The sequence below is a fragment of the Rhea americana genome, unplaced genomic scaffold (genome assembly GCF_003343005.1).
Source record: "Rhea americana isolate MKP2758 unplaced genomic scaffold, rheAme1 scaffold_21, whole genome shotgun sequence".
Taxonomy (NCBI): Eukaryota; Metazoa; Chordata; class Aves; order Rheiformes; family Rheidae; genus Rhea; species Rhea americana.
Genome location: NW_028186258.1, coordinates 1,679,609 through 1,706,115, shown reverse-complemented (window position 1 = coordinate 1,706,115; position 26,507 = coordinate 1,679,609). Strand labels below are relative to the sequence as shown.

General features: G+C 43.7%; 1 protein-coding gene across 1 annotated transcript in view; it reads left to right on the top strand.

The window, feature by feature from the left end:
• Nucleotides 1–389: 389 nt before the first annotated feature.
• The window catches only part of MYO15B (myosin XVB), a 47,238-nt gene continuing 21,120 nt past the window's right edge, over nucleotides 390–26,507 (top strand). The window contains 30 exon segments of the mRNA XM_085304513.1: nucleotides 390–3,656; nucleotides 3,747–3,808; nucleotides 4,784–4,847; nucleotides 5,603–5,712; nucleotides 6,333–6,407; nucleotides 6,806–6,902; nucleotides 7,428–7,531; nucleotides 9,342–9,405; nucleotides 9,920–10,033; nucleotides 12,013–12,174; nucleotides 12,529–12,642; nucleotides 13,098–13,156; nucleotides 13,248–13,371; nucleotides 14,026–14,121; nucleotides 14,718–14,849; nucleotides 15,034–15,159; nucleotides 15,688–15,765; nucleotides 16,108–16,256; nucleotides 16,514–16,559; nucleotides 17,440–17,564; nucleotides 17,692–17,809; nucleotides 18,346–18,521; nucleotides 18,843–18,936; nucleotides 20,093–20,095; nucleotides 20,603–20,677; nucleotides 22,344–22,401; nucleotides 23,504–23,634; nucleotides 23,745–23,840; nucleotides 25,869–26,104; nucleotides 26,193–26,371. Coding sequence (XP_085160639.1) covers nucleotides 390–3,656; nucleotides 3,747–3,808; nucleotides 4,784–4,847; nucleotides 5,603–5,712; nucleotides 6,333–6,407; nucleotides 6,806–6,902; nucleotides 7,428–7,531; nucleotides 9,342–9,405; nucleotides 9,920–10,033; nucleotides 12,013–12,174; nucleotides 12,529–12,642; nucleotides 13,098–13,156; nucleotides 13,248–13,371; nucleotides 14,026–14,121; nucleotides 14,718–14,849; nucleotides 15,034–15,159; nucleotides 15,688–15,765; nucleotides 16,108–16,256; nucleotides 16,514–16,559; nucleotides 17,440–17,564; nucleotides 17,692–17,809; nucleotides 18,346–18,521; nucleotides 18,843–18,936; nucleotides 20,093–20,095; nucleotides 20,603–20,677; nucleotides 22,344–22,401; nucleotides 23,504–23,634; nucleotides 23,745–23,840; nucleotides 25,869–26,104; nucleotides 26,193–26,371 — 6,334 coding nt within the window.

Below are 26,507 nucleotides of genomic sequence, written 5' to 3'. Positions count from 1 at the left end.
AAGGTTAAAAGAAAAGGAAAACCTGAAATGAAATAATCTTTATTTCTTAAACTGCAATGTGGTTAAACCTTTGTCAGCTGTGGAAAATCATAGACTTTGGTTCAGTTGTCTGTATATGACTGGCCTCTGGAAAGAGACCTAATAAAGAAGGAAAAAAAGTGATGATTCATGACAAAATGAAATAGAGACTGACCTGGTGCAAGACAGTCAGCTTGGTACTCCACAGCTGTATAGGTATGATTCTGCAACATTTATTCAACAGAAAATAGGTAATTATCACTTACAAGGACCTGGCCTCTCTTTGTAGCTTATTTCACAGCAAAACGTACAATGTTTCCTTTCGTAGGTGAACTGAGATAAGCACTGACATCCTTCTGAACACTGGAGAAATGGCTCCTTCCCGATCCAAGACTCGGCACAAAAAGGTTGGAAAAGAGAAAGTGCTGAACTATGAGAAAAAGGCAAGCTCTCTGGGAGATTCAAAGATCCATTGTGGCAGACCGTGGGAAGAAAAGAGTAAAGGCCAGCTGACTGGCAAAGAGTCATTGCCTGAACGAGATGAAACCCTTGAACAGGACACCTTAAGAAGCCAGGGACTGATGAGGCCTGAGGGAAGCAAAGAAAGTGGCCACAAGAAGTTATTCTGGGAGGAGAGAGCCTCCACTAGAAATGATCAAAGAGAATCTGGTTTTGGGAGAAAACATGGAGAACAGTTAGTGTCCAAAGCAAAGAAAAAAGGAAAGGCTTCCAAACAACAGGATCTGACATCAAGACAAGAAAGTGATGACAGTACTGGTAAGGAAGGAAAGGCCACTGTAAACAGCAAGAAACAGAGTTTTAAAAGGAAGTGTGGAAAGCATCCTGTTGTTGGTGAAAAACTCACGGAGTCAGAGTCTGTAAAGTCCTTTGCAGTGCAAAGTGTTGAAGGTGCTTTTCAGAAACATGACTTGCCACAGAAGGCACACAATACCAGGCCTAGGAAAAGACACAGTGAGAATCATGGCTCTAAGGAAGTTTCTGGGAGGAAGTCAGGTTCTCGATTCCAAGGCAGTGCAGCACGGGGCAAAGGTGAGAGAAGTGGAGGAAAGGTAATTGGAAAACATACCCGGATTATTGTCACTGAAAGTGCAGAAGAAAAGATCGTGGAAACTTCAGATGAATCCTGTTCTGACTGCAGTAATGAAGCCCATTGGACCCATAAAAGAGGTAAAAAAAAGGCTGGAGTTAACAGCACTGAAAGTGGTGAAGAGAAGAGAAGCTCTTCAGAGGAAGATGGCATCAGTGGGAAAGAAGCCATGCTGGAAAAACTTCCTACAGCTGAAGGAGAAGGCTGCAAGAAGTTGCTTGATGAAAGCAATGAAGCAGCTTGTGAAACTGAAAGGGAGCAGGTGACCATGGATGGAAGAAAGGAATCTGAGGATGAAGGCACTTACTTTGCAGGATTAGAGGTAGAGGAGAAACTGAAGAAGCTAGATGACATGCCAAGATAAACAAAATCTATTCTAGCCAAGAGCAATGAGGAAGATGATGATGCAAGTGTTTCAGGGTCCCAACTCAAAAGTTCTAACAACAGAGAAAATGAAAATAATGGAGAAGGCAAGGAAAATATATTAGAAAAGGACAAGGATCAGGACATGTTGAGAGATGGCCATAATCATTCTAACAGCAATGGGCAGAATAACAGTGAAGTGAGCATTGACAAAGGAAAAGAAGAAGGAAGAAGAAAACCACTGTCTAGGGCTGTGAAAGCAAAAGTCCACCACATTGACCTTAGCAAACTACTTCGGGGAACTGAAGAAGAAGAGAAGATGAATGATGAAGACAGCACGCTGGAAGACAGCCCTTTGATGTCCAAGCAACAAATGACATTGAATGAGAAATCCAGGAACTGTGATACTGCAGAGCAAAGTAGAGTGGTGGGACGTACACAGACAGACTGTTCTTCCTTAGACTGTAGCAAGCAGGGATTAGCAGTGATGATGTTTACAAACAAGTGCTCTTCTTCATCTCAAGACCTTCTTAATATGAAAAGCAAATATAAAGATGCTGAGATGAAACTATTAGCAAGCTGTAAAACAAAGTCTGTGCAGATGGCTTTGGAAACCAATCCTGACCTGAAAAAGTTTGAAAGCATCTGTTCAAAACCTACCACTCCAGAAACTTTCAGTATACATAAGGAGCCTGAAATAGCTCAGAGTTTTGCAGAGAAAAGATTAAATCTTTCAAATATTTCAAACTGTTCCTCTATTACAAAAAACCCATCTGATAAGCAGCTCCTTTGCAAAAGGAAGAAAGTTGGAAAAGTTATTGGAAAGGTTAAACTGGGTTCAGGCCAGACTCTAGAGGCAGAAAAAGACAAAGCAGAGGAAGAAGTGATTGCAGATGCACCTTCTGAAAAAGAAAATATGCAAGATGGGAAAAGATCCAAGTACTTGCACACCCTTTCTGCTTTCAGAAGAGTCACCAGCTGGCTTAGTCAAAAACCTGCCAAGAAAACCAGCTTGAAAGCTCGTCTTTTGAGTGTGGCACGTGCAATTGGTGTCTCAGGATGGCTTCTGAAAAAAATTGGGAAAAGGAAGAAGAGCAGCAAGCCTTTTGGATTCAGAAGGAGAATGGCAATCAGGATTGTAAGCACCACTGGGTGGGCTGCTAGGTCTGGCAAAACCTGCCCTGGTGCATCGGGACAGTTGGGGATGGATGACTTGAGTGACAAAGAATCATCTTGGCTGTTAGTAGAGGGAAAAGGTGATTCTGAAACAACAGAGGAAATGAGACATACCGATTTGCATTCTGATAGTTCCCCTCTTCATGGAACCAGTTCCTTTCCGTACATACTTAGCTTGGATCAGGAGGAGGAGAACAACGTTGCTGACGCCAAGTTTGCTGTAGTGTTCCCTAGAGTCCAAAGCATGGTTCAGACAAAGAGTTCTGTATCTGGGCGTTCTGGGAGTGATTATTCCCTGGAGAAAGTGACAGATGTATCAAGCAGAAAATCTGTGATGCCTATGCAACAGGGTTGCAGATTCAAACGTGACATTCCCAGATCTTTGATGGATCAAACCTCTCAGAGAAACAATCAACAATATTCCTGCAGTGGTGAAGTATTTGCATCAACAGCAGGCAGTGCAAGACAGGTGACATCTACTGCAACCCAATACAGAGTGACTAGGCTTCTGAGCTCCTTGCCCCAGCAGATCAAAACTTCTGAGGGAGCTTCCACGTCCCAGTTCTTCACCACTGGGCAAGACTTGCAGATTCACCACAAAGACACTAAACTCTCTCTTTCTTCAGAAGCATCTGGAAATTACTGTTATGCTCCGGGCTTCCTTCCACAGCAAGAAGAGGATCCAAAGTGTATAGTAGGTTATTCCAGTGAGGTAGATGTTAAAGAGAGTTCAGGTGTCTTTCAAACTGCAGAGTCAAAAACCACAGCTTGTGTTCACTGGTCTCAGCAGCAGGCTCAGGGATATGATCCTGTGGCATGGTTGAACTCTGAATTGCTGCTCCCACGACTAACCGTTGAGAACCTAAGCAAATGGACCATTTACAGGGACCCGCATTTGGCAAACAGCCGTGGGATGAAGGATTTAAAGGATCAATGGGTAGCAGAAGATACTACTGAAGATATGCTAGAAATGGATTTAATGCAGAAACAGGTACAGGTGATGTTTTAAGGAGTCATTTGAAAAGAGTGGTTTGGGATGAAGCTGAACTTCTGGTTTTCAATAATGGTCTCTGTATTTCAGGTTTACATGAGTGAAGAGAACAATGTGGAAGTTGAGGAGGCTGATGATCTAACTGGACTGGAGTATGTATTGTCAGTAGTGTTGTGCAGCTAACTCAGAGTCACAGGGGCTTTTTTGTTATTCTTTAAAGCTCCTGTTGGCTCAGCAGCAGAAAGAGCAATGTAGATCCTTGGCTACCTTTTGAGAAAATAGAATAAATTTGGTGCATCCCCTAGTAGAGGGTATGATGCTCCTGAGAAAAGCTAAGTAAAAGGCTGAATCGCAGGTCATGGACCTGCACTGAGTCAGGTGCAGAGAAAACTCCTGCCTATATTGTGTGCAGCGTGTTCCCATGCTCTGCTGCACAGAGTGCACACTGAATCTTGAGTGTCACACACCAGAGAGTAGCTCACCATGGGTAGCAGACTTTCTTACAGATTCATCTGGCAAACTCTAGCTCTCCTGCTAAACTATTCCCAGTCCTGAAAGGAGTTTTAAAAAAATGAATCTACTTTACGGATAATAAAAATGAAGTCCAGAGGCTGATGTGACCTTTGTGATTTTGCAGAGGGACAGAACTGGGAATTGAACATAACCATTCTTTTTGATGAAATAGGCAGTAAGTCAGGAAGACTTGCAGAATGAGAGGCATGTTTCTGTCATATTCCTGCTGGCACTGACATCTGTGGCTTTCACAACTCACATTGCCTGCAACTATGGCAGACTCGAGCCCTAAATCTTTAACAGTTTTAAAATCATGAGTGTACTACTATTGTCGAAAGAGGAACACCTAACATGACTCCTCACACGTGCCCTGACAGCCCGTACCCTTAACATACTGCTTGGAGAGACAGCTATAAAGGCTATATGCAAGGACACACCAGCACGGCACAGACAGGGACAGGCTGGATGTTCTGAGCTTTGGCTGCTTTATTCTCTCTCATGTGGGTAATCCTGGACAGATTGGAAATGCTTAAGGCCAGTAAATAGCCTCGAAGGTGAACATTAAAACATGCAAGTGAAGCCTATAGCTGACAAGTCCTTTGCTTTGTTTCTAGGGAAGTCTGTGAGCACTCAGTTCTGCTGTGTCTGAAGAAGAGGTTCCATCGCAATCTCATTTATGTATGGGTAGAGATGTATTTTTTCTTTAGTGCTCATTCATTCTGAACAAGGAGCTTTAAGAGAAAATGATTTCTGTCATTCTATCATGCTTTGATATTTCACCAAGTAACACAAGGGCTTGCTCATTCATAAGAACAGTGATAAGAAGGACACGTACTGCTTTCACTCAGAAAAGGAGTAGCATTAAATGTTTGTGGTGAAATGTGAAAGCCCCAGAGCTTCTCTTGAATTTTGGTATTTGTCACCAGCTTTTGAGTGTGCTTGTGTTCAGTTTCAGGCTCAGCTGCTTCTAAAGGAGAGAACTCCCCTGTCATAGCAAACCAGTTAAATTAAAATAAAATTTGTGGATCTCAAGATGAAACTTTGGAGTTTCAGCAAGCCTTTCACAGTGTTGCAGTCTGGAGCTAGAGGAACAATTGTTCTTTTTTACACTTACTGGCTCCGGTGTTCAAACCTGTGCCTGAAATACCATATAGAGTTTGGCAAATAGGAAGTGACTGGAAAAAAAAAAAAAAAAAAGATACCCTTTTCTCCCACAGTATGAATGATGGTTTTGAAAAACACCACTAGAAAATTGCACTATGCCCTGAATGAGCTGGCAGCATAGTCATAGTATATAGTATTCCTTTAAAGCTCATTTTAATCTTTTTATTAGTGTGTGTGTTCCCAGTCAGTCGCGTTCCTCATTCTGAAAATTCTAATAAGTCATCAGACATAACAAAACCTTATTTCTCTTGTTCTTATTTTTGGCCTAGACTTACATTGGACAAATACTGGTTTCTGTGAATCCTTTCAAAGACCTCAATATCTACTCTGAAGATGTGGCTACCCAGTATCAGCGAGGGAATCTCTCCAAAAATGCCCCGTACGTTTCTCTTTCTCAAATAACTCCCTAGTCTCTTTTCCCCTTGGGATCTGGAAACTGTTTTATTTGCTTCAGGCTATCTCATAGAGCAGGATGAACGCCACAGGAAGTGAACAATTCATTTGCCAAAGTGATAGTTGCCTGAACCTGTAATACTACAGGGCTAATCTCTTTAGCTCAAGTTTCTTCACTAATGGTGGAAACTCCTAGATTCCATGCTGCCTGGGACTGTAGCTGAGAAGTTCCTGGCAATATGCGCTTCCCATTGCTAACACTGGCACTGTGCTAGCACTGCTGGAGCTAGCAACATAGGCAGGTTCCTCTAGTACAGATAAGATTGTTGGGGCCATCTGTATTAAACACCATGGCACAGCACATTGCTCATGTTGAGTTGAAGAGGTCCTGCAGGAACCTGAACCTTGTAATTTCTTTTAGGAGTGATATCGACCTAAAGTTAGCAGGATCAAAGCTCTGATTTCCCTGAGTCCTTGCATTTCTCGGATTATGATACTGGCCCATCTCTAATGTAGAACACTGATGAGTAACCTTTCAATGTCATGTTTTGTGCCAGAAATGTATAGTCAGTTTAGTTAACTGGAGTTTCCCTTCTGTGCAACTAGACACATCTTTGCTATAGCAGAAATGGCCTATATGTTGTCCCAGTCATCAGCAGAAGAGCAATGTGTCATTATCAGGTAAGAAATGAAGGTACTCTTTAAAAGGCTTATCCGTTTCCTAAGACTTTCATCTTTGTGTTTCACTGACCATGAGTTTATCACTCAGGCTTCTGTGTGAAGGCTGTGAGTGGAGTATGTAAAGAAGATAGATTTTTCTTTCACTTTGGACAAATATAGTTTGAATCTATTTTCTCCTCAGCTTGGAGGAGTAGAAGAAAAGGACTTTGTCCTTCCACAGTGGATTTTTATTTGGGTCTCTTTTGCCAAATTGTCTCAGTATTTCAAACAGTATGTGACAGATCTTCATTTGTTGTAAACCAGTACAGCTTCACTGATTTACTGTAATAGGACCTCTGATATGGTTATATTAGGTAAATCTGTTTTGACTCCTGCTTCCTTAACTCTTGTTCTTCCAGTGGACACAGTGGATCAGGTAAAACAGAAGCTGCCAAAGCAATTGTGCAGTACCTGGCTATGCTCTACCAAAGATCAGACAGCTGCAGGATCATGCAGGTAAGAGGTAGCTGAGTTGACTTAGCAAGAAATGAAAGACAAAGTTAATGCAAAAGGCCATATTGTTCATGCTGTTTCTCAGTTCCTGTTTCACTGAGCTTTGGATGAGTTGTGATTCGAAGTGAAGCTGCCATGAAGCCAGGGGCACAGCTGATGTACCTGCTGTTGTCTATTTTAGTATCTAGGAGCCCTGGTGCTGTACAGGCTGCTGTATCTGTTTGAGCAGAAAGATGATACCTGCCTCTGAGACCTCAAAGCAGAGTCTGGGAGTTGAATCTGAAAAACACAGAGCAGATGTAAAATGAAAGATCATTGCAGTGAGGGGGAAAGGCTCATAGAGCTACTTACCCATGGATGGAGATAATTACACCATGATAAATTTGAAAAAAGACTCTATAGCTAAGCTGAAATTAATTCAGTGAGGTTCTATCTTGCTTGGATTTTCAGAATAACAGTTGCTTGAGTTCCTTTTGGGTTTAAAATCTATGACTCCTACTAGGGTGTTCTCTCCCTCTTTTCTTCAAGCCCTGCAATGTCCTACCTATCCTGGAGAGTTTTGGGAATGCCAGAACCATTCTTAATGACAACTCAAGTCGTTTTGGGAAGCTTCTGCATGTCCATCTGCAACAGTGAGTTAAAGGGACATCATAGGATGTTGCCTTTCCCAGCTGTCTGGGGGTGCTTGGATGAGAAAAAGTTTAGCAGTAGTCAAGTGTCATACAAAGGCCCACCCTCTGTCCCATGCAGGATAGGAGGAGGGTGACTTTAAACTCCTACTTTAAGTTTCCTCCATGAAAGATTAGATTGATCGCTACCTCTCAAAATGGGGAATAAAGTAAGAACGTAAGAATGGTCAAGGAACAATCTAAACCAATGTTGTGCCTTCAACACTGGCAACAAGTGTCCACTGAGGCAACAATAAGAGCAGACCAAATATATATGATTCTTTTGTCTAAAACTTTCAAAGCCCTTTAATATTTTCAACTCAAGAGTGTTTCAGAGCCTGATGTGGTTTTCCAGTTTCTTCTTGAACTCGTGTAAACTTCAGGGATCTGCAACAGTCTTTGAGTATTCTACAGGTCTAACCAGTTCCATGAAAAACATGAAAAAACACCTCTTTTTGTTTTGAACCTGCCTTTCTAACATCTGTTTTTTGTTTTTGTTTTTTTGACTGTTGCCAGGCACTGAGCTGATGTTTTTGTGGAACTGTCTATTATACCCCAAAAGTCTCAGTCTTAAGTAATGGTTACTCAGAGCCTGTCAGTTTATATGTGAAGCTGGGATTACTTGTGCATCACTTTACATTTAGCTACAGTGAATTTCAAGTGCCATTTTATTGTTCAGTCACTCAGTATTGTGAGGTTTGTCTGCATTTATTCACAGTTGGCTTTCATCTTTGCTACCTTGAGTAACTTCGTATCATCAAGAAGCTTTATCATCTTTCTATTCAACTCCTCTTTTAGGTCACTTATGAAACCTTGAGTTACATATCACAGGTCAGAAGACACACATTGTGGAACTCCAGCAGTGACCTCCCAATATTATGAGGATTGGCCATTTACCCTTAGAATTGTTTTCTTGCTTTTTAGCCAATCATATATCCATGTCAGGACCTTCCCTTTTATCGTGTGATTGTTCAGTTTCCTTGTAAATCCCACAACTTCATTGAAACCTTTTGGAAATCATGTAGACTGTATCTGTCAGATCACCCATATCCACATGCTTATCATTTCATCCAAAAGACTCTAGAAGGCTTGTGAAGCAGGCCATCCTTTTACCAAAGCCATATTGACTCTTCTCAAATCAACTGTTTTTATTCAGATGCCTACTAATTCTGCCCTTCATTACATCTCTGCCTAATCTACCTGGGACAGACAGGCAGATGGGCTTACAGCCATAGAGATCCTTGCATGCAGCTTAACTCCAAACAATTGGCCTCATAGCCCACTATTGCTGTTGTACTTGGGCTTCCTGCTGTTGGTCTGGGATCATATTGTGCAAGATGAAATTCAAATACAAAACAAAAACATAGTCCCTGTCCCCTAAAGCTGTCAGCCTGACATAAGGAGTGAATGGGTAAGGACAAATGAGGGAGTGATAATGCAACAGTAATCAGAGATGGCTGAAAGGAAGGTGTGTAGCTCATGCCCTGAACATTTTAGGGACATAAGCTGTGAGAATCATTCAACTTCAGGCTCCCTTGTACTCTGGAGGTTGTTCAGAACCCAAACTTGAATCTTGAGGGATGTTTTATAGCTGCTTTCTATGTAATAGTCTGGTCAAAATGGCAGTGTTGAATGTCTTCAAAATTCAGACCAAATTGGTCAGATTGTACCCTTATTTCTTAGCAACAACTCCCTCTGCTAGACTATCAGAAAAATGATCCACAAAAAAAATCTGTCACTAACCTCTTACAGAATGTTTCCTTCTTATATTCAGTGGGGCCATGGTGGGAATGTCCATCTCCCAGTACCTACTGGAGAAGTCTCGTGTGGTGTTTCAGGTGAGGACCAATGAGTCCCTCCCCCCTAGAGGGGTCCCTCACTCTCTTTGTATTATTCATATTTTATGTTAAGTTCACTGTTAAATAAAGGGGTTGGAATAAGTGTAAGAGTTGCCTCCCATTTCTTCTGTCAGCAAGAAATATGTTACAAGGTGGCCACTTCTTTTATTTAAATAAAATACGAGCTCTCTCTACTCCAGACAGGCCACTTATTAGGGCTTACTAAAAGTTAAGTCTTTCCTCACTCAGTTTTTCATGATGTCTGGGTTCTAGAAAGGGTCAGATATTGGAGCCTGTGAAAAGAGCTACTTTCGAATGGAATGCTCTTTAAATGTCAGTGAGAAATGCTGGAACCTTTTCAAATGACCCGGTTCTTGGGTGGTTTCTGCCCTCATCTTACTGATACCAGAGTTTCAGTGTCTACCTATTTGAATGTTTGATTTGTGGCAGCATGTATTCTCTAGAGTCTTAAAACTAGACTCAGTTCAATTTTATAAACTCTGTACCCTATTAGGCCCATGGTGAGAGGAACTACCATGTGTTTTATGAGCTGCTGGCTGGGCTGTCTATGGAGCAGAAAGAAGCGTTGTACTTGCAAGAGGCAGAGTCTTACTTTTACCTGAATCAGGTGAGTGAGGTAATGGTGCTCTGCAGCAGCTGATAGAGTGAAACTGCTGAGACATCACTTCTCTCTGATTAGCAAGGCCCTTTATGAGGCAGCTGCTAACTGTGCTTCTCTCGTGATGTGCCCCTCACAGGACTCTGCTGAAATTTGCTCTGCTCCTTCTCACACCTGACCCAAGAAGGAATGCTTTGGTGTCTTATTGCCTCTTTTTCTCACCCTTCATGGCCCCTGCTGCTCCCAAAGTCTTTCAAAGCAAAGTACAACCATCATGTGGCCCCATGGCTCCACCTCGTGGTGTGGAAATCCCTTGCTCATCATCTTTTCTTGCATTTGTAATTTACTGCAGTACTAAAAAGAGCATGGGAAATTTATTTTTACCTTCTCCAGAATGCACTTGATTACTTGACTGAGTCAGTGGGTGGAAAGTCTAAAACCACTGAAGTAAACTTCTGGTTAAGATTTATTTAAATCAGAAAACTGTTCCCCAGACTTTTGGCAATTCATCATCTTGGAGCACAGTTGGCTTTGTTTGAAAATGATTTCCATACTCAGGGAGTTCACAGCATCAGCAAGATATCTTTCTTGTTTCAGCTGTATGGGTCAAGTTTCCCAGGTGAAAAAAACTCTTTTATAGTAGCTATGGCATTTTGAGGAATGTTTGATAAATGATTGCTATCATCTTTCCTTCAGGCAAGGAAGAGACAAGTAGCATTAATGACTCAAGGATGGAGAACAATTAAGGGCCCATCCTACCATTTAGATACTTACAGATGCTTGCTAAGGGCTAGAAAACTTACCTGCTTGAGGGGAATTCTGTCTTGGAGGTTGGTAATGTACCTTTCTCCATCACCTGGGAGTAACTGAGAAGACCGTGCTGTTTCTGGCCTGGGTCTGTGTTTCTGAGGTCTGCTGGCAAGGTTGTGTTGACTTATGCTGTGGAAAACTTGCACCTGTCACCGGTATTATCCTGCCAGAACCTGCTGGATATGATGCGGCTGCTCTAGTAGGAGTGTTTTTTGTCAGATCAGTCAGTACAGTTTGCAGAGAGGATGCAACTACCTCTGCAGAAAGATGCTCCTATATTCTCATGGGGGGTTTCTAGTGGCAAAGGCTCTGTGTTGTAAACCAGGCCCTATGAGGTGTGATGTTCTAGGTGATAGCTAACAGGAGTGTCTCAGCCTGCTGTAGGGAAAAAATGGAAAAAGATCAGATCATGTGGAAAGAAGTTTAGTAGAGACTGACAAAATCTCCCTCAGAGCTCTCTTAGATCTTAAGCTTGGCAGAAAAAAAAAAAAAAAAAAAAAAAAAAAAAGCCCAAGAGCTGCCTGAACCTCATTCTTTTCCTTATCTGAATCTGATGTCAGGTGGGAGTTTTCATCAGAGACTGCTGTTAAACAGAGACAGGTTCTACAGACCTGCTTGACCCGGGACCTCCAAGTGCTTCAGGATCACAGGTAGTTTTTAGGAGTGTCATTCTTGCAGAGAAAGGCATAAGAAGGATGGGAGTGATTTTCCCATAGCAAAACTCTATGTCAGAGGTGAGACCAAAATCCAGGGTTGCTCTTTATGTTTATAGTGACCCATTTGCTTTGTCTTGATACGTCAGGTTCTGGTACCATCGAGCGTAGTAACTCTGGCATGCCTCACTCGGAGGAGATTCTAGCATCCCCTCTCCTGTTGAGCGGCACTCAAGTTGTGGGCAAGGGGTGTCTGTGGGTGCCCATACTGGAAGCATAATCAAAACACATCATCAGTGGGCAATAGAGATCTTACTCTCAAAAACTCCAAGGAGAAAAGAGACTGGTCTGCTGTGAATGCTGAGCTCCCACTAGCGGCAGCTGGTTGTGATGTCTCTGGTCTTTCTGTTTCAGATGCCTCCAGCCCTTATGCTTAAAATCCCGGTCCGAAGCTTGCTGCTGGGACCGTAATTCCAGCTGGGGGCAAAGGAGGCTGACCCCAATTATCTATCCCTTTTCTCTTAGGGCAGAGTGTGTGACATCCTGGGGAAGGAGGACAGTCAAGACTTTGTGGTCTTGGTGCAAGCCCTGGAGGAAATCAGCCTTTCACATGATCAGCTGACCTCTACTTGGGCTGTGCTGGCTGCCATTCTGCAGCTGGGGAACATCTGCTTTACCTCTTATGAGGTACGCTAACCCTTGGTGGCTTGGGACTGGGCTGCTAGTGCTGAACATTGCGGTTGTTCTGTGTGATGGGACCAGGTATGTTATTCTTGACTGAACATGATATGATCTGAAGACCATCTTGTTGCTTGGATATGAAGTTCCAGACTGACCTATGCAGGGACAGAAGATGAGAAGGAACCAAGGTTTATTAGAGCTTGGGCAGCTGTTTGAAGAGCCAAAGTGAACCTAGATAGTGGTGTTCTGCCCAGGCCACGACCTATCTCTGTGCTGCTAAGATGCTGTCAAGAGCAATTGTTTTATCTGACATCTGGTATCCAGTCCACGCTGAATCTGTTGTTCCTCTCCATTATCTAGAAAGGATCATTTGAACATGCAGCCCTTGCCAGTGATACTGAGATTCGTATTGTGGCAAATTTGTTGAGCGTCTCAGCAGATCTCCTGCAAAGTGCTGTCACTCACCGGGTCACTGTGAGTACCTCTGTGGCCCTTTCTCATTCATACTGAGGGATGACATGCCCTGTCAGCAGAAGGGTTGCCACCTTGGGGGAGTCCAAAATCTGGGAAGTAACTACAGGAGTAAAATGCTGCAAAATGGTTCCTATGCTGGGTCAGGACAGATGGGCTGAATCCTTCAAGGCAGCTTGGTCAGGGTGGAGAGATTGTAAAATGGCAGAACTCATATGTAGGAGGCTCTTTTCTAACATGACATAGTTTCAGGCCTAACATATTGGCTAGCTGACTTGCCAGCACAAATGTGGCAGCAAAATTCTATTTTTTCTTTTTCCTTTATGGCACATGGGAAAATTCTGAGGCCAGAAGGAAAATCCTGTAGTTAAGCTGCGCTGATTTTCTTGTGGATTTCCAAAAAGTAGGTATATTTGCAAGATAGTAACAATAAATTCTAGCTCTTTTTATGTGTCCAGGTGATGTCTTATGATCGAATCTTCACCCCTCTGTCTGTAGAAGGAGCCATTGATGCCAGGTAGTTCTTGCTGGTGTTTTTCTGGGTTGGTGAGATGCACTCAAGGGTACTGTCACTGCTGTAGCTGTCTTTACTCCCCTCTCCCACTCAGGGACTCGATTGCCAAGACTCTGTATTACCTTCTCTTTGAATGGCTGCTGCTGAGGATCAACGAGTGGTTGGCTCCCTTGGAAATGGACTGCACTGTGGGCATTGTGGACATATATGGTTTTGAGGTTGCTTTTCCTATTCCTTTAATATTTTACGGGCTGCAACTGTGTGCCCTAATTCTCTTCAGCCACTGCCAGAGATGGGAGGGAATCTGATCATGTCTTTGCAGAAAGGAGACAGTATTTGTACCATGTAACTTAATTGCCTGTATTGGGGGGAGTACTTCTTCAGAAGCAGTGGAAAGGACTCCTTCAGGAGGTAATTTAACACATTTACTATGGGTTCTTGCCATGAATTGCCATCTGGAGGAGCGCATCTCCTCATTACTTTGTGGCATAGGCAGAATCCTAAGGCATGTGCAGTTGGGTGGATTAGTGTGTAAGTGATGTCCTAACTGATGTAGGCAGTTTAAAATCTAGTCTCAAATGGTGAGATGGTTTCTGGTGCTCCCACCATGTCAGTCTTGCATGTTTAATATCCTTGCATGAAGTGACTATGAAGTGATAAATAGTGCACATATCTATCTGACTTTGGTTCTGTCTTTCTAAGGAAGAGGAAAATGATTTGGATTTCTCAGGTTCGATACCACTTATTGATTAGAGCAAGTTGCCTGGACTTGGGGCTCAGATTAACACTGACTGGTGTTGTGTGTTACGCTGAAAAGGCACAGCCTTTTAGGAGGCTGCAGGTTGGATGTGTTATGCTTTTGTTCTTTGCAGGATCTTGGGGTGAACAGCTTAGAGCAGCTCTGCATCAACTTTGCCAATGAGCATCTTCAGTATTTTTTCAGCCAGACTGTCATTGCCCAAGAGGAGGTAAATGGAACTCATGTCAGCAGATGAGGGGTGCAGCACATCTGGAATAAGCTGAGGCAGCAGCAACTGGAGAGTGTCCTTTAATGGGGAAGAATGAAAATGAGTGGACTTGGCCCTGTTAAGCAGTACTCATGGGATCCTAATCCAAACAAAGTTGGCTATTACCTTTTATTAATTCTGTAGTAAATTGAGAGAAAGGGAGATTGTTAGTGCCTTCTCCCTCTTACAGATTTTATAAGCAACTTGATCAGGATGAGGGACCTCAAACCTTAGCTGCTACTCTTAAAGACTGTTCTGATAGATTTGTTGTAGTATTTTACCCGCAACTTCACAAGCTTCTAGAAATAGAAGCGTCTTCATCAGCTTGTTCACTTTCATAATTCTGTGACCAAACAGAAGCCTTCCTCCTTCAAATTGGGAAAATAATTAGTAGATTTAAAAGAAGTTTCGTAAGACAAGAACAGATGATTCTAGGCAGGTTTCTATCATCACAGAAACACTAGCTTCCTGAAGAGTAAATCACATCTATTTGTTAACGCCTTGAATTTGTTCTTTTTTTCGTGGCTGGATTTGACTAGTTGATCTTTAACGTGCAGGAGGAATACAGCCAAGAGCGGTTAGTTTGGATTCCTATTTCCAAGATGTACAGTGAGTCATGCCTTGATTTCATTTCTGCAAAACCCCATGGCATCTTGCGTATCTTGGATGACCAGACTTCACTGCCTCAGGTGAGGAACTCCTCTTATCTGATCCCTCTCACGGGATGGATATGGCAGGGTAGTTATACCCATTAACAGAGGTATTTATATGTTTACAGAGGTATTACGTGTTTCTGCCTTCAGTTCAGTAGTGGCTTTTCAACTCACAGAATATCTTGAGTGGCAGGAAACATATTTGTCATCTCCTTTTCAGGCCACTGACCACACTTTCCTCCAGAAATGTCATTACCATCATGAAAACAGCCCTTGGTACACCAAGCCCAAGCTACCTTTGCCAGTATTCACTGTGAAACACTATGCGGGCCCTGTCACCTATCGGGTGAGCTCTGTGGGCTGGCAGGGGGCTCTGAGCAGTGGGAGCAATGGGCCAGAGTGGAAGCATGCTATTGGTGTCCTGAGGGACCAGCTCCGAGTGTTGTGACAAAACCCTCTTTTTGTAACTGTGCACACCTCTAAAGCATCAGTGTGTCAGGAATGAGGAGAGACAACCAAGGCTGGCTCTGGGCAGAAGCAAAGTAGGTAACTGGAATTACCTACTTCTTGGTCACACAAGAGCCCTGGAAAGCCAGGAAAGCTGGTGCTGCTGAAGGGTGAAGTGAGGCATCAGAGCCTGTCTGGCAGTCTTCCACTGTGAGGGGAAAAAAGAGCAATCCCTCCTACAAGCAGCAGCAGCCACTTTCCTCTCCACTTTAGGTAGCAGCAGGAACAGCAAGCCTCAGTCTCTATCATTTACCCCCAGCTCCTCTCTCCAGCTGTCTGTCTTAAGTCAAGGTGTGTGTGGGAGAGGCATTTGCCTGTCTGGTTTGTTGATCTGTACTATGCATTAAATCAGACTTTGCTTTTACAGGTCCACAAGTTTCTTACCAAAAACCGTGACCAGCTGCGTCCAGAGGTGCTGGATATCTTCTCTCAGAGCCGCCTCAAGGTACTGTAGTGGACGAGGATGAGGATCTCTGCTTCAGGCGCCTAACAAGACCCCCATGGCTTTCATTTGAGAAGCAGAAAGAGCCTGATCAGATTTGAGGAGAGCCTGGAGGAACTGTGAGAAGATTTGTTCTACCAAAGGGCATGTAGGAATTCAGCAAGTCCCTTCTTTAGCTGCAGTCGATGTGCTTTATATGTAAAATTTACAGACTGCCTCACGATACACCTAGGGTGCTGGCAGTGCTTGGACACAAGGGAGAATGATCGTCTAGTTTCAGATAGAAGAGACTGTGCTTTCTATGTAGCTGAGGGAGCTTTGGGTGCTCCTCTGTGTCTTTTTCAGTTGGTGTCTCACATTTTCCAGAAGGCTAAGGCTGTCTACAATCAGCAAAGGGAGTTGGGGACCAGAAGGAAAGGGCTCAAGCCTCAGGCTTCCACGTTGGTGTCCAAATTCCAGCAGTCTCTGCAGGACCTCACAAACAAGCTGAAAAGGTGAGAGATGCTGTTACAGTGCCATTCCTACTTTGGACTGATTGCTGCACTCAGAAACTTCTCTTCCTTGGTTATTTTGGGATGAATTGGAATGGATGCTTGAGCAGGGGCTGGTTGTGAGCTGCTGAGGCAGAAGGAGAGGATGGTGTTCTGTATTGGAAAGAGATGTCTTAGAAAGGTGGTGGCTCTGTGAAGTCTGTCCAAGTCAGCACACAGAGGAGGCTGGTGAAAGGCTTTTCCTTTGTTCTGCTTTGCAGGAGCCATGCCTTCTTCATTCGGTGCATCACCCCTAATCCCAAAAAGGTAAGGCAGCATTCTGAGCAACAGAAGCACTCGAGTCCACTCCAGCAGCTTTGCCTACTGGAAGATTAGGCTCATCAGCCACCATAACAGAGTCCAACCCTACATTCCTTCTGAGAGGTTTGAGGCCAAATCAGAGCAGAATAAATTTTAATGACACACATGCAGTAATTACAGCTCGAGCTGGGTGCCTCTGAAGAGGGACCCTGTTTGAGCAGATTTCTGGGTAATTATACCCTTCCAGTCTAGTATGCACCCTATAGTTCTGAACCAATCATAGTGTATTCGGGATCTTCCAGCTCCCAGTTGGTCTTTTCTGTAGTTTCCAGATGTGTTCTTTACTTCTCTCACTTCTGCATTATTGTTGACAGCTCTTTTTCTCCCTTATCTTGTCCTTGGGAACAAGGCTGTGTGGTTACTTCTTTCTTGTGTAGTTTTCTTGCTTTTCTATTTCCTTATTTTGTCCTGCGGAATCAGTCTTGTGGTTCCTTTATTTCTTTCTTCTGTGTCCTAAGTTCAAGTCCATCTCCCTACTTGGTGCTCATTAATACTAACCTGCTTATTTCTCCCTACACCTATTACAGTTGGGGTTCGGACTTTCATTTCTTCCGTTGATTGCTGAGACTTTTCTTCCTCTTTCTTTCTCTCATGCCCATCCCTGTGGTTGTGTGAGCTGTCCACATGCTAGGGGATAAGAAGCCAGTGACAGCTAGACTCACAAAGGATTTGATGGGTAGTGTGTCCTGTCTCCACAGACCATTGGAAGATGTGCCTGAGGACAGGACAATAGAAGGAGCCTCTTCCTAAGCACCCACCTCTCTGTCTCCTCTCTTTTTTCTTTCCTCTCCCCCTTTCCATTTTTAATTCTGCCATATGTCCACAGCTGTCAAATATCTTTGATGTGGAGTATGTCACTTGTCAGCTGAGGCATTCAGGGATACTGGAGGCTATCCACATTAGAAAAGAGGGATACCCAGTCCGTTTTCCGTTCCAGAACTTCCTAGCCAGGTAGAGTGATTTATTGGCTTGTGATTCCACTCAAGGCCTTGGTGGACTTGTCAGCACATCTAGATTTGTTCTTTGGTGACTATAGGTAGAGCCCCGGCTTCCCTTATATCAATGTATCATCTTCTAGGTACAGATTCCTGGCTGCAAGAGGACACAACTGCTTGGAGGAGAGGGAAAGCTGTGCAGCAGTGTTGTCTCATGTCGTGGGGAATCCCTCCGAACTCTATCAGATTGGAGTAACAAAGGTGCTGCCTATAGAGAATCTCAATCCGACAGTTCCAACCATCTGGGATACCATTACTGGGTATCAATGGATAGTGAGCACCTCAGCCCTTCTGCCCAAAGAGGGGGAGCAATGCATGCCTCTGCCTCCATTTTGCTTCACCTCTTGTCTTTGGTGCGAAGAAGAAATTTTTAGTGTCTTGGATGGAAAAATGGGAAATACTGTCTCCAGGTTATTGTATTAGCAGGGCCAACTCCTTGGTCCAGCTAGCGTTCCTCGATGGAAGCCTGCGCTTCCTCCTTCCCTGCCTGCTAAGCGCCATTACTCCCTGATGGCCTGCTCCTGAATTGTCCTTCAAAAATACTTTCATCCCTTCATTGTCTTCTGTGCCCAAGTCTCCTGCCCTCCCCAATGGAAGGCCGTGCACTTCCCTTAGTAGGGGAACTTGCAGGCAACAAAGGCTCCAAGGATGTAAACCAGCAGCTTTTTTTTTTATTAATCACTCCTTAAAGAAGCTGGCAGCTTCCTTGTGGGTCAGGAGCTGCCCCCTTTGCCCAGGTATTCCTGAAGGAGAAGGCCAGGCAGCTGCTGGAGAGACGGTGGAACCAGAGACAGAGTTGGGCCATCATTACCCTCCAGAGGAACTTCCGCCGCCTCCTTCACCGCAGGCACCTCCGCATCCTCCAGGAAAAAGTCACGATCATTCAGGCTTACTTCCGTGGTTACCAGGCAAGGTCAGGAGTTGCAAATCAGGCGAAGTCCAGCCCTTGTCTTTGCTTAGGATGACAAGATGAGGATATGCCTGTCCGGGGCCGTGGGTGGGGAATGCTGTTGGAAGAACTCTTACTGGAATGGCTGGAGCTCATTCGAGCCCAGTGAGGCTGTGGAGGTAGATCCTGATGAGGACCAGGCTTAGCAAGGGAATACCATGTCCAGATTGGCTGGTTGCATTAAACTTATATTTGCCCAATACTCTTGAGTTGAGTCTACAGTTTTCCCAAACTTGTTGACATTTCCTTCTCATTTGCAATTCTTCTCTTTCCACAATCCTTTAGGAAGAAATATAGGAGACTGAAGAAAACTTTGATTCAATTTAAGATCATGGTTTTAATCACCAGACCCTTTGTTCAAAGGAGGAAGTACTGCCAGGTAACAGCCCTATTCACAGGACTTGTACTTTAAGAGCTATTTCTGCCCTAGGTAGAGAGCTGGTGAGTGGGTGAGGCCAGGGCAGGGCTGGCCTTTGAGAGAGTTTGTTGGAAATGAGGCAATGATGCGGTGAAACTTGTCTTTCACTCTCTGACTGAGATAAATGCAGTCAAAAGAAGCAATAACTGAGCCTAGAGCCTTCTCTCTATAAACAAGAGAATTGTCAAAGGTAGTACTTCTGTGAGTGTGAGCTTCTCTAGGTTGCCCCACATAAGACTTCGGTCTGTTCCAGCTCTGGACTCCACTGCTGTTGTTCTGCTCAAGCTGTAGCTCATTCATCTTGCTCTTGCAGTTGCCCAGTTTAGTTTCTGGTGTTATCCCAGGTATGACTGAAATGCAAGATTTCTTCTGTCCACTGTGATCATTTGCTGATCTCCTACAGCTGCTTCAGGCTGCTGGAGTCCTTAGTCTTTTGGAAATCAGCCAGGTTCGTAGTTGGGGAGGGAATAGGATGGCAGTGATTTGGGAAGATAGAAGACTGTCTGCAGGAAAGAGCTATGATTCTGTCAGTAGTGTTGAATATGTTTTGCATAAATGGATAAAAGTAAAATTGAAAATAGGAAATTAGACTGCTCATGGTAGCAGCTTGTGTTCCTGTAGCTGGCAGCTTCACAAGTTAGGGAGGAAAGTCATGCAGCTGCTGGGATGACTAGTAAAGCACAGGGAAGAAAGTTCAAGTCAATGTTAGACTCTGCAGAGGTGCCTTCTGCCATGCTGTGCCCAGAGCAGTGTGTGTTCCTGTTCCTTCTCCTGTGCTTTCCTGCTTGGACAGGATCCGGCTTTTCTCTGTCCCAAGTAACCATAGTAGCACCGCTGTTTTGAACCTGTTTCTATTTCTCCGGTGTTTGCTTGCTGAAGCCGCAGTACATACAGTAGCAACAATAAAGCTCTCAAAGTTCACCTGCTGGAGAGACACAGCCCTCTTCCTCCTTTACTCCCTCCCCACAGCCCTGCCCTTTGGACTTTAGCATGCCTACCATCTTTCTCAGCCCAGCCCTCATAACGTCCCATCTAGTCACACCATTCTGCAATGCAGACAAGCGGGAGAGAGAGAGGGAGAGACTGAGACTCTCCTTTTCTACCTTGGAACTGGCAGCAGGTGAGTGGTGAGGGGATGGATGGGAAAGGGTAGCGCTGCAAGAGAGTTTGACTGCTGCTGTCCCTCCTATCCCCTCTAAAGGTGTCCCTATTCATGGACAACCTCCTAGGTCCTGTTGAGGCTGCATTATCACATTCTCTGGCATTGGTGGAGGCAGGTGAATGTTTCTGACAGCTCGTATGTGCTATTGCTTTTGTCCTAAGATGCATCAAATACCAGGCAAGGGAAGAAAGGTGTGATGGGAATGCTGGGCTGGTGGCAAAGGCTGCTGCCATTGAATTGTGGTGTGTGGGGCACTTGGTGCTTGAGCAAAGCTAAGGGCTTTGCCTCAGCATCCCCTTTCCATTCTGTGTGGTGAGTCCCAAGAAGGCACTGCAGCTGTTTCATCATTTTATCTGCTGGAGCAAGACGCCAGCTCCTGCCTGCTGGAGTGTCTGCGTAGTGTCTGCTCCAAGAAGTAGCTGGACTTATATACCTCTTTTTCCTCCCTCTCCTGTCTCCTAACAGCAGGAGTTTGAGGAAGGGAAACGAAGAAGGTGGTCCCTGGCCAGTGGTGACGAGAACGGTCCCAGCCCAGGAATGGTAGGTTGACAAGCAGTCCTGGAGAGTCTGAGACAAAACAAGGCAGGCTCTCAGGGTGTACCTCTGCCCCCTATGCCCCTCAGCTTGGGGCAGTGATGGATGGGAATTCCCCGTGGTACCTGTGGGAGGGAAGAACAACAGTGCTAAACTCTGGAAACATTCTTAGGCATTGTAGATTCCAGATAAAAATGTGCAGAATGGGAACATCCAAATGTCTTGGCATCTTCTAGAAACCTTTCTGTCTGACCTGCCAAAATGAGGCCCTTGCCATTTTGCTCCTCTTGTGGGTCTCCAGGGAGAGGATGGACTGAGCTGATGAGTTATTATTTAATTCTGCTCACTGATCATTCATTTGTAGTAGGGCCTGTTTCATTCCTACTCAGTGGTGGAAGCTGGGAGAGCTTAACACTTTGCAGAATCACAAAGATTGGGGGTGATCAATTATTAAAGTAACACTGCTAACTAATGTCATTACTTGTGCATTTAGACAGCATGCATTTGCTATGATACATGTGACAAGGAAAGCTGGGTTGACACGTTGTCACCCACAATTTTGTGTGGATTTGCCAGTAATGACAATAGTAGAATTTGGCTCTGGGTGCTCTTAAAATACCACCTGCTTTCTCAGGTTTGGATCCAGCAGTGTGGAATTTCACAGTACACTTCCTGAATGCTCCAGTGAGAAGTTTGTTTTAAAATCAAGGACTTCATGATGAGCAAAATGAAACTGATCAAAAATACTGTGAATCTATTAGTAATTGCTGAGAAATTATTTAGAGAGAGACGCCAGAATGGTATGCTGATGAGTAGTGGTTTTATTATGCAAAACTTAAAAAAAAAAAAGCAAGCTTCCAATTCTTTTGCTCTGTTAAATAGCTTCATCATCTGAGTAGTCTTGTCAGAAATAAATAAGGCTCCCTGGCCAGCAAGGTACCTACCCTGAACTGGGACCAGTATGAAGCAGCAGTCTCAGGTCAAGGCTCTAGAGCACAATTATCTTTGGTCTTACATTATATGCAGACACTGATTTTGATACGTTGTGGTGCACTGGCCAATTTACTTCCTGCCTTGCACAAATGTATGCATTGTACAAGGTGCAAAACGTTGAAAAATCAAGGTTCTCTGCCAGATTCTCATCAGAATTACCACAGTGAAAATCTGAGCATCCTTAGGAAACTCTAAAATAGTGATGGTGCATCAAAAATCGGAATCAAATCTTTCTGTAATTATGCCGTAGCACTCTTCAGCACTCTGAAAAATTAAGAATAGCAGAAAAAGGAGCAGGAGAAAATGACCCTTATCCTTAAACCATAGTCTCTTCCTTGCAAAATGAAAAGCCTGTGAGTAATGAGAGATGAGTCAAAGAAAATCAATGTTCCTGTCTGTGGCAATTGCTTTTGACAGGAGTAACTCACCTTTCCTCTTTTGCTGACCCAACTCAGATACTTGCTTTAATGTGATACTTCCTTATTTGTAAACTTTCTGAATATGCCACATGCAGAATTACTACTGTTGTTCAGTTACTCCAGTACTTGTTATAGCCAGCTTTTCAAAGGTAGCTTTGTCTGGTCTCAGCAAAAAAGAGTCTGGGTTTAGCAGTTATTTCAACTGCAGGAAATTTCTACTTCTGGTACCCCAGTGGTTGACTTGCTCACTCTCTCCCCAGGATGTGGGACTGCTGGAGATCCCTGCAGAGCTTGCAGCCCTCTTGCACTTAGCTGAAGGTTAGAAAATCTCTTCCTTCCCTTCCTCTCTTGTACTGTTTTACTTTGTTTATTATCTTGTTTTCTAGCAGGAGGTTAAGTGGCTGTTCTACCTGCTGTCTCGCATCTGGGCTATATTTGTTTTATTACCATTACAGTGTAATTATGATAAAGGCAAACGGATGTTTTGTATGTGCATGTTTTGGTTTTTATTTTTTCAAATCACCAAACTACCATTAATCAAAATTATTTGCCTGGCTTTTGACCTGATCTTGAGCAAGAAGTTATTCACAGTTTCATTTCCTCTGTAACTCTTTCTGTAACTCTTTGTACAAATTGTTAAGTTGAAAATGTATTGAGGCAGGAATTGCCTCCTTGGCACATTGGTACAGCATCTAATAAAATGACAGCCATATTTTTGGCCTTCTATATAGTGCAATAATAGGTAATAATCAGTCAGAAGAATCTTGTGAACTGGAGCAGACTGTGCTGGATTCCCTAGTACTTCATACTTCATGGCTTACGTCTCCAGGAACTGTCATCTGGTCTAGGAACTTGGGGATGGACTGCACTAAAGCCGCTGAAAATTAATGCTGATGGGATGTAAACAGGGAGGAGGAGAGAGGTATATTGGTTTGGAGATGGAAGAGTGCAGCAGAAGCTGTGCTGCATTGAGAAGTCTCTTCATTCAGAAAGATGTTTGCTCCTCTATTATTCATGATAAATCCTTTATCCAATGCCTCTTTATGATAACCTTTATTTGCTGACTGAGCGGTTGCCAGCAGTATCTCTGTGTAACCTCAGTGTTTCCTGTCCTTTAGACTCTCATAACAGAACTGAAATGCCAGGTGTTGACTGTCCTCTGTGTTACACAGGCATTAGGGTCCAAAAGATCAGAAATGTAAAAATTCCCCACTGAAGTTAGGCCTTGTGGACTCAGGGTTGTGAGGATGCGCCTACTTGGTGGGTTGGGGCAGCAGGGGTGGGGCTAGGTGTCTCTGGAGGTAAGGGGTCTGTACAGATGCTCAGGGGAGTGTAATAGCCATGTTAATGTGTTGCACTGCAAGTCAGATATGCTCTGGCGGCATTTCTGACTACCAGAACACAGAACTTTCTCTTGCAGGTCAGTATCAAGCACAAGCCAACCAGATAACTGAGGCATTGCCTCCAGAGGTCAAGATCAAAGATGACCTTTCCCTCCCCCCCGCCATCAACAGCTATCCTTTCTCCTCCTTCATCAAGTCACACTTTCAGGTGGGAACCTTTTTCATATCTCCCCATTGCTTCCCCTACAGAGAGGACATTCTAGTTCTGGTAACACCAAGTACCAAACTCCATGTTTCTGTGTTCTTGTTTCTTTGTAGAAGACAGATTTCCCTGCCCCTGGTCAGCCCCTGCAGCACTCCTTAACCCGTCTGGAAGCTGAATACCAGGAGAGTGCACTTGAGATCAACAAACTGGTGAGAGACTTTTTCCTTGACGAGGGCCTTGTTGAAGAACAGGTGAATGTAAGAGAATGCTTTGATGCTGTCATACAAGATGCTGAAGCACGTGTATCTCTTCTTGTACATACTACTGTTCTTAAAATGCACAGTGTGCTAGGAGAGCAGAACAGACTCCAGCTTCTTCTAAGTATTGGACCTGTCTGACAGAGATCATGCCTCCCTGAATGGTTTCTGTATTTTTGGCGAGGCAGGGACCAGCTTTAGAGGGTAATTGTTATCTTCAGTGAGTACCCAAGTAAGACATAAAAGGTAAAAGAAAGTCTCAATAGGAGTTTTGCTACTGATTTAAGTGAGAGCAAGACTGGGATCAAAGTGAATTGCCTGGTGGCATAGTCTCAGAACTTGGCAGGGCATATAGGAATTAGACTGCTAAGCTTCTGTTTCACAGTGTTGCAGCTTCAGGAGCAATATGTAATATGATATAAGGGAGATCCGTCTCCTCCCTCCCTCAAGCACTTATTCCTGTATCTCAGTCAGAAAAAGGTTTATTTAACCCAGGTCTTTTCCATGATCTGGTTTATAGCTGTAATACGCTGGTTGTATCACAGATGTACAGCTGCATCAGTACACAACAGAGGACAGTGAACTGTGATGTAGAGGCTGGAACAAGTGGCCACAGGCAGGGACTTTGTAATCAAGAAAACTATACCTGGAACCACACCTTAATTCTGTAGTGTTGGCGTAATGAGAGACACCATTATATCCTGGGTCAGCATGGTTCTGCACTACTGTATCATGAAGGTATCAATAGAAATTGTCCTATGAAGACACAAACTGAGTTTCCTATGTAAGGAGGGTCCAGCCCTCCTCTCTGTGGATGTGAGAAGTACATTTCTTCTTAAAAATGATGATTTTTACACTCTGAAAAATAGAATGAATCTTCAGAGAATTTGTAAGTAAATCCGTTAATCCTTTTGGGAGTTACATGTAATTAAAATAAGCCCTCTAGGAAATGTAATACCTAAAACCAGTCTTTTGTTTTGTCCCAGTGATCTTGATTATAGGGGAACACAAGCTTCACTGAAGCCTTGTGAATAGGATTGTGTTTAAGCAGATTACTATTATTTTTCCTAGAGATTAAATATCATTTTTCTCTATTGCTAATCATAATACACAGCTGTTTCTACAGCAAAGACAGTATGCAAAAAATTCCATAAAGAACTAAACAGCCACCATCTCTGATTTTTCTCAGTAGTCTTTGGCCCCGCTACTACCTTCAGCCAGAAATTTTAAGAAGTGTTGTTCTTCCAGAAAAAATAGACCATCATTCATAAATATCCTTTCCAAAGCTGTTCATGGCACATTTTAGAAAAATTTTAATCTAATGACATATTGAATTTTAGAGGCTGAAAAGAAATTATTTTGTGCCTATATGCGAGAAATAAAAATTACAAGCACACCTATGATGCTGATATGCATAGCAAAGAAACTGAATCACTGCTAAGTGAATTGTTTGAGCATAACGTGTCACACTACTTGGTATAATATTAAATACACCAAAGTCTTTCTAACATTCCGCTGTTAGACTGCATTTCTTCATGTCTGGTTCTCTGAGACTTTCACAGAGATCAGCTCTGAATCAATTTGTTTTTCATATTGTTAAAGCTAAGCAGCCTGTGGGATCAGACATAGGAAGAAATAGCCTGCGGTAACCGGTTTATCAATCTGAGCTCTGATGCCCAAAGAAGGGGAATTGTTTTGCCCAAGAGCAAATTATGAGTCAGAGGCAGAGTAAGAGTAGGCTGAAGAAGTCCTGACACTTAGTCAGAGTCCTATTCCTGTGAACACTGTCCCCCAAATTCCCCAGAAATTAGGTGGTGCATGAAAACTGAGCACAGATCCAGATTTGAATGTTGGCTACTCTTCCTAGCATCACAAACAGCCTGATACCTACAACTCAAGAGCTTTGAAGTCACTTCGCAGCACAGTTTAGGCCATAGCTTTTCAGCTAAAGCCCTCTCCTTTTTCCCTGGATGCTTCTAGATTTTGCGGTTCATTGGTGACAAGAACCTCCATGGCTGGCAGGAGGTGCTTCTGGGCAACTACATTGCTGGCAGAGGTTTGAATAACCTGTCCCTGCGTGATGAAATCCTTAGTCAAGTGGTCAGCCAGACATGGAAGAACCCAGACATGGAGCGGAGCAAGCGAGCCTGGGTTCTGATGACAACATTACTGAGCTCCTTTGCTCCTTCACCAGCACTGGAGAAGCCATTACTGAAGTAAGGAGGAGGGAAGGGCTGGCTATGCTTTGATTAGGGTTGAGAGAGATGAGCAATGTGCATACTAAAAGCAGCTGCCTTTTCCCAGATTTGTGTCAGATCATGGTATGGAAGGTTACAATGCTGTTTGCCAGCGCAAGATCTTGACAGCAGCACAGCACACAGAGATTGACCCAGCAGCCTCCCGGACCTACCCTCCCACTCAGCTGGAGTGGACTGCAAACCAGAGGAGAGGGAAGATGGTGCTGGATGTCCATACTTTTAATGGTAACTCATACTTCTGCCCTTCCACCATCTAGTCCCTAACAATTCCTCCAGTGCAGAAATCAGCATTCAGAAAATACTTTGTTGGCTTGGTGAAGAGTGATCAGAAGGCTGAATGCTTCTGGTTGGTGCAGCCACT